At 62.6% G+C, this 6,084-nt stretch overlaps 2 protein-coding genes across 2 annotated transcripts in view; both read left to right on the top strand.

Annotated features, from left to right (window-relative positions):
- TBCB (tubulin folding cofactor B) overlaps positions 1-177 on the top strand; it is a 2,133-nt gene extending 1,956 nt beyond the window's left edge. Inside the window, exon 4 of the mRNA XM_054183661.1 lies at positions 7-177. Coding sequence (XP_054039636.1) covers positions 7-165 — 159 coding nt within the window. The 3' untranslated portion in view covers positions 166-177. The remainder of the gene's footprint in view (positions 1-6) is intronic.
- Positions 178-1,179: 1,002 nt separating this feature from the next.
- TMEM160 (transmembrane protein 160) lies at positions 1,180-5,260 on the top strand. The gene is made up of 3 exons (XM_054183896.1): positions 1,180-1,346; positions 1,470-1,562; positions 1,980-5,260. Exons 1-3 carry the CDS (start codon positions 1,193-1,195, stop codon positions 2,195-2,197), a joined length of 465 nt encoding a protein of 154 aa, XP_054039871.1. The 5' UTR covers positions 1,180-1,192; the 3' UTR covers positions 2,198-5,260.
- The last annotated feature ends 824 nt before the right edge of the window (positions 5,261-6,084 follow it).

The following is a 6,084-nucleotide window of genomic DNA, read 5'->3' as shown; positions in this document are numbered from 1 at the left end:
GGGGGGGGTCTTTGGCCCCTGTCCCGAGCTTTCTTTTCCCCTCGCAGCGTGGGCGGCCGCCGGTATTTCGAGTGCCAGCCCAAGTACGGCGCCTTCGTCAAGCCCCAGAGCGTCACTCCCGGGGACTTCCCCGAGGAGGACTACGGCCTTGACGACGAGCTGTGAGGGGACGCCGGGGGGGGGGACGGGGGTGGGGGGACACGGGACGGACGGGACACTGGGGACACCGGGGGCAAGGGGGGGGGAGGACACACGGGGGAGGAATGGGGGCACGGGGGAAGAACACAGCCTCAAATCGCTGTGTTTTCCCTTGGTTTGGGGCGTCCCCACTCCCGGGTCTGTCCGCTGTCCCCTGCAGCGCGCCCCAGCGCTGGTTTCACCCCAAAATGCCCCAAAATTCACTCCCCCCGCGACCCTCCCCGTCCCGTCCCTCCACCCCGCGTCCCAGCTGGGCTCGGGCGGGGGCGGGGCTTTCCGCCGGCCACGCCCCCTCTCCGCTGGCGGGGGCGTGGCACCCCGCGCTGGACACGCCCCTTTCCGCTGGAGGGGCGGGGCCTGTCTTGTGCTGCAGCCAATGGGCGGGCGCGCTGAGGAGGAGGCGGGGCCGGAAGCGGCGGCCGGGCGGGTGAGTGGCGCCGGGGCGACCTGGCAATAACGAGCCCGCGGTACCGCCCCCCCCCCGCCCCCATCGGTATCCCCCCCCCCCCGCCGCTAACCGAGCGCCGTTTCCTCCCTCCCCACAGCCGCAGCCACCGCCGCCCCTCCCCCCCGCACCGTCCCGGGGGCCGCCCGCCGTGTGTCCACCTCACCCTCCCGGGGAACACCGGCGGGTCGGCCCCGCTTCATAAAGTGGCGTTTTGAGGTGAAAAATGGTGTTTCGGCCATTTTTTTTTTCTCTCTCTGTTGTGTGCGCGAGTTCCGGGGTGAAGCGGGAGGTTTCCGGAAGTTGCTTCCCGACGCGCCCCGCGCCTAGCCAATAGAGACGCTTCTTCCGCGCCGCAGGGGGGCGGGGCGCTGCGCTCTGGCCAATGGCCGCTCGCCATTCCGCGCGCGAGGTGGGGCGGCGGCGACTGGCGCGCGGCTCCGCCAATGGGCGCGGAGGCCCGCGGTGAGCGGCGGGCGCGGCGGCCAATGGGGGCGGAGCGGCGGCGGCGGCGCCGGTCGGGAGGAGGCGCGCGGCGGCGGGGCCGCCATGGGCTGGTGGGGCGGCGCGGGGCGGGCGGCGGCGGCGGCGCTGCGGAGGCTGCGGGGGCCCCGGTACAGCCTGGGCCGGGCCCCGCCGCCCCCCGCCGCCTCCGATCTGGAGCGGGCGGACGCCTGGCTGCTGCGGAAGGCGCTGGAGGGCGGTGAGGGGCGGGGCCGCGGCGGGGGCGGGGGGCGGGAGCATGGCGGGAGGGTGGTCGGGGTCCCGGCCCCCGCCCCCCCCCCCGCCTGCCCGCCGCTGAGCTCCTCTCCCACCCATCCCCCAGGTCTCCTCTCCTGGTTCCGTAACGGGCTCCTGGCCACCGGCGTCGGCGTCATCTCCTACGTCCAGAGCGACACCGGCCGCGACGCCGCCTACGGTGAGGGGGGGGGACACCCGCTCTGGGGACGCTCTCCCTGCCCGGGGCACCCACCCGTCCCTGGGGACAGCCCCCCCCCCCCCCGCCCAGCCCCCTACCTGAACCCCAAAACCAACCAACCTCCCCCCAAATCCCCAGCACCCCCTCCGCCCCACCCCCACCCCCCCGGCTGCCCATTTTGGGGAGGTTTTGGGGCCATTTCTTCCATTTTAGGGTCGGTGTCCCTTTGGGGGCCCCTCATTTTGCCAGATTTTGCCCCGTTTTCCCATTCCTCGTCACAATAGCGAAAAAAAACCCCCGCCAGCCTTGGGGCGGGGGGCGGGAAATCCCTTCCCCCGCCGGAATATTCTAACGACAGGGGGTGGTTTTTTTTTGGGGGGGGAGTTCATTTTTCCTTTTTTTTTTTTTTTTTTCCAGGCTTTTTCATCCTGGGGGGCCTGTGCGTGTCCTACGGGGCGGGGTCGTACCTGGTAAACCTGGTGCTGCTGCGCCGGCCCATGATGCTGCCGGCGCCCACGGCCGCCGCCAACGCCGCCGCCGCCGCGCTGCTGGCCCTGCTCTGGCTCTGCGCCCTCTCCCTGTACGTCGGGCGCCTGGAGGTGGAGATCGTCCCCGAGGAACCCCCCGAGAAGTGACAGGCTGGGGGGGGGCCAGGGGGGGTCGGGGGGGGGCCCTTGTCATCATCTCCCCGCGCCCCCCCGGCGCACACTCGGTGATGGGGTGGGAAAATCCCTCCCCCTGGGGGAAGTTGGAACCGCTTCACGGAGGGGTAAGAAACCAACGGGGGGGGGGGCGTTAAACCCACCCGGGGAGGGTTAAACTCCCCCTAGGAGGATCAGACACCCCCCCAGGAGAATTTAACCCACCCTGGGGGCATTAACCTCCCCCCAGGAGGATCAGACCCTCCCCAGGGGAATTAAGCCCCCCCCCCTCAGGGGACATTAAACAACGCCCCCCAGGAGGATCAGGTCCCCCCCCAGGAGAATTAAGCCCCCCCCAGGGGCGATTAACCCCTCCCCCCCAAGGATTAAAAGCCCCCTGGGAGGTTTAACCTCCCCTAGGAAGATTAAATTCCACCCCCCGGAAAGATTAACTGCCCTTCCAGAAGATTAAAAGCCCCCGGGGAGGTTTAAATCCACCCCCCCCCCCTCAACAAGAGACTCAAATCCACCCCCCCAGGGGATTAACATCCTCCCAGGAATGTCAAACCCACCCCGGGGGGGGGATTAAGCCCCGCCAGGAGGATTAAAAACTCCCGAGGAGGATTAACACCCCCAGGAAGATTAAATCCCACCCCCGAGGATTACCCTCCCCTCCCACAGGATTAAGAGCCCCTTGGGAGGTTTAAATGCCCCCCCCCCGCCTCCCCGCCCTGGAATACTTAATCCCTGCCAGGACGCTTATTTCCCTCCCCTGGATGATTAAATTCCCTTCAAGAGGATTAAACTCCCCCAGGAATATTAAATAATCCCCTTTGGGAGGATTAAACACCCCCCCCCCAGGAGAATTAAAACCCCTTCAGGGGGATTAACACCACCAACCCCCACCCCCCATGGGATCGAAGACGCCCCGGAGGGGGGATTAAAATCCAGTTAATGCCCCCCCCGGGGTCGGGATTGCTCACTGCCCCTTCAGACGCCGTTTTTCTGTGCCGCCCCCCCCCCCCCCGCAGTTTTTGGCTGCTTTGTATTTATTCACTTGCCCTGGGGGGGTGGGGGGGGGGAGCTGCGCATCAGCACCCTCCTGGAGCGGATCCTGCCCCCACCGTGTTTGCACCCGCGTTCCTGCTACAAAAAAAACCCAAAAAAAACAAAAAAAAACGAAAAAAAGGGCGGTTTGGGGCAAAAAAAAGTTGTTTATTGGGACGCAAACGCTGGAAATGGGCGACTTCAGCCCCGGTTTTTTGCAGCCCCCCCCCCCCGCCCTGTGGTCGTGGGGGGGGATTGGGGCGGAGGAGACGGGCCGGGAAATAAAAAAAAAGGTGGAAAAAGCCCCGGTTTGTCCCCGCTTCCTTCGCGGGGGAAGAAAGAGGGAAGAAAACCCCAGCGGGTCGCAGCCGATTTGCTCCAGTTTCTGCCCAATAACCCCAACCCGGGGGCTGCGGAGGCCGGGCCGGCGTCGGCTCCAGTTCGCAGGGAGCGGTTCCCAGCAGCTTTCCCGTGTGCCGCCCGCTCCCGCTCCACCAAGCCCAGTTTGCGGCTGGTTCCCGGTTTTTGGCACCCCTGTGCCCACTCCCACGTCCCCATTCCCAGTTTGCGGCTGGTTCCCAGTCTGTGGCCAGTTCCCGGTTTGCGGCTGGTTCCCAGTTTGCGGCACCACCGTGCCCAGTCCCACATCCCCATTCCCAGTCTGCAGCCGGTTCCCGGTTTGCGGCTGGCTCCCAGTTTGCGGTGCCCTGTGCCCAGTCCCATGTCCCCATTCCCAGTTTGCGGCCGGTTCCCAGTTTGCGGCTGGTTCCCGGTTTTCGGCTGGTTCCCAGTTTTCAGCGCCCCCCCCCGTTCCCAGTCCCGCGTCCCCATTCCCAGTTTGCGGCTGGTTCCCAGTTTGCGGCTGGTTCCTGGTTTTTGGCACCCCCCGTTCCCAGTCCCGTGTCCCCGTTCCCAGTCCCGCGTCCCCATTCCCAGTTTGCAGCTGGTTCCCGGTTTTCGGCGCCCCCCGTTCCCAGTCCCGTGCCCCATTCCCAGTTTGCAGCTGGTTCCCGGTTTGCAGCTGGTTCCCGGTTTTTGGCACCCCTGTTCCCGGTCCCACGTCCCCATTCCCAGTTTGCGGCTGGTTCCCAGTTTTCAGCGCCCCCCGCTCCCAGTCCCACGCCCCCATTCCCAGTTTGCGGCTGGTTCCCAGTTTGCGGCTGGTTCCTGGTTTTTGGCACCCCTGTTCCCAGTCCCGTGTCCCCATTCCCAGTTTGCGGCTGGTTCCCAGTTTGCGGCTGGTTCCCGGTTTTTGGCACCCCCGTTCCCAGTCCCGTGTCCCCATTCCCAGTTTGCGGCTGGTTCCCAGTTTTGGCTGGTTCCCAGTTTTTGGCACCCCCCGTTCCCAGTCCCACGCCCGCATTCCCAGTTTGCAGCTGGTTCCCAGTTTGCGGCTGGTTCCCAGTTTTTGGCACCCCCGTTCCCAGTCCCGTGTCCCCATTCCCAGTTTGCGGCTGGTTCCCAGTTTTGGCTGGTTCCTGGTTTTTGGCACCCCCCGTTCCCAGTCCCACGCCCGCATTCCCAGTTTGCAGCTGGTTCCCAGTTTCGGCTGGTTCCCAGTTTTTGGCACCCCCGTTCCCAGTCCCGCGTCCCCATTCCCAGTTTGCGGCCGGTTCCCAGCCCTCGATGCCCCTTTTTCCAACTGCTTTCCCCCAGTTTTGCAGCTGGTTTCTCCCAGTCCCAATTTGCACCAGGGGACCCAGGGGTCCGGGACAACCCCCCCCGACACCCCCCCGACACCCCCAAAAACGCTGCAGCAACTCCCGAATTATTTTTTTTTTTCTCGTCTTCCTCTTTTTTTTTTTTTTCTTTTTTTTTTTTTTTCTTTTTAAATTCAGCAGTAAAAGGGCCCGGCCGGACCCCCCCGAGCGTTAAACATTTTTTTGTTTGTTTGTTTTTTTTTTGTTTTTCTCATGCACTAATCGCATCGGCCCTGGAAAATACCACAAATTGTTAAAAACGTCCTTAAAAGAAGCAGAAAAAAGGCAACGTCTATCACCAGAAACTACCGGGGGGGGGGGGAGGGTTGTTTTAGGCCCTAAAAATACAACGAACGAACCGTCAGCGCTGGCACCAACCCCCTGCGTCGGCTCCTTTGCCAGTGGGACCCCCCCCTGCCCCCCCCCCCCAAAAAAAAATTCAAATTTTATTTTATTTTTTTTGCAGAGGAACGGAGTAAAGATGGGGGTCAGGGTTGTTTTTTTTCTTTTTTGGGGTCGAGTGTTTTTTTTTTTTAACGTACAGCGGGGGGGGAAGAAAATCGCGCTTTTTTTTTTTTTAAATTATTTAAACAATAACTTACGGCCTTTTTTAAAAACTACTATTTTTTTTCTGATACCACATTCCTATAGCGTTGCAGTGTTACCCCCCCCACCCCAAAGAAAAAAGGGGGGGGGGGTGAAAAAAAAAAAATCCCCAAAATCAGGAGTTCTGTCCCAAAACCGTGCCGCGATGCTGCAGGCGAGCAGGAGGGGGGGGGGCCGCAGTGAGCAGGGAAATGCTTAAAATGTAGTGTTTTGCCCCATTTTTTTGGGGGGGGGGGGGAGGGGGGGAGCAGCGACGCATCTGTCTTCCCCTTGGCGTTTTGCCCAATTTTGCCTTTTCCCCCCTCCCCCCCCCCAGCACCAAAACCAAAAAAAACCCCAAAAAAAAACCCAAAAACCCACCCCCACAAAAGGCCCCTCTGGCTGCACCGAAAGGCACCAAACCCCCCCCCCAAAACCCCCCCCCGGTTCTTCATGGCAAAAAAAAAAAAACAAACCCCAAACCAAACCCCTCCCCCCAGAGGTTTTTTTTTGTGTGTTTTTGTTTTGTTTTTGTTTTTTGTGTTCCAG

This window comes from Rissa tridactyla, chromosome 27 (genome assembly GCF_028500815.1).
Source record: "Rissa tridactyla isolate bRisTri1 chromosome 27, bRisTri1.patW.cur.20221130, whole genome shotgun sequence".
Lineage (NCBI taxonomy): Eukaryota > Metazoa > Chordata > Aves > Charadriiformes > Laridae > Rissa > Rissa tridactyla.
This window is presented reverse-complemented; position numbering and strand designations above follow the sequence as displayed.

Bases quoted from the DNA above. Each gene is read 5' to 3' on its own strand.
- TMEM160 (XM_054183896.1), top strand. From the start codon at position 1,193: ATGGGCTGGTGGGGCGGCGCGGGGCGGGCGGCGGCGGCGGCGCTGCGG. The intron at 1,347-1,469 runs GTGAGGGGCGGG...CCCATCCCCCAG, and splicing joins GCGGAAGGCGCTGGAGGGCG to GTCTCCTCTCCTGGTTCCGT. The intron at 1,563-1,979 runs GTGAGGGGGGGG...TTTTTTTTCCAG, and splicing joins CGGCCGCGACGCCGCCTACG to GCTTTTTCATCCTGGGGGGC.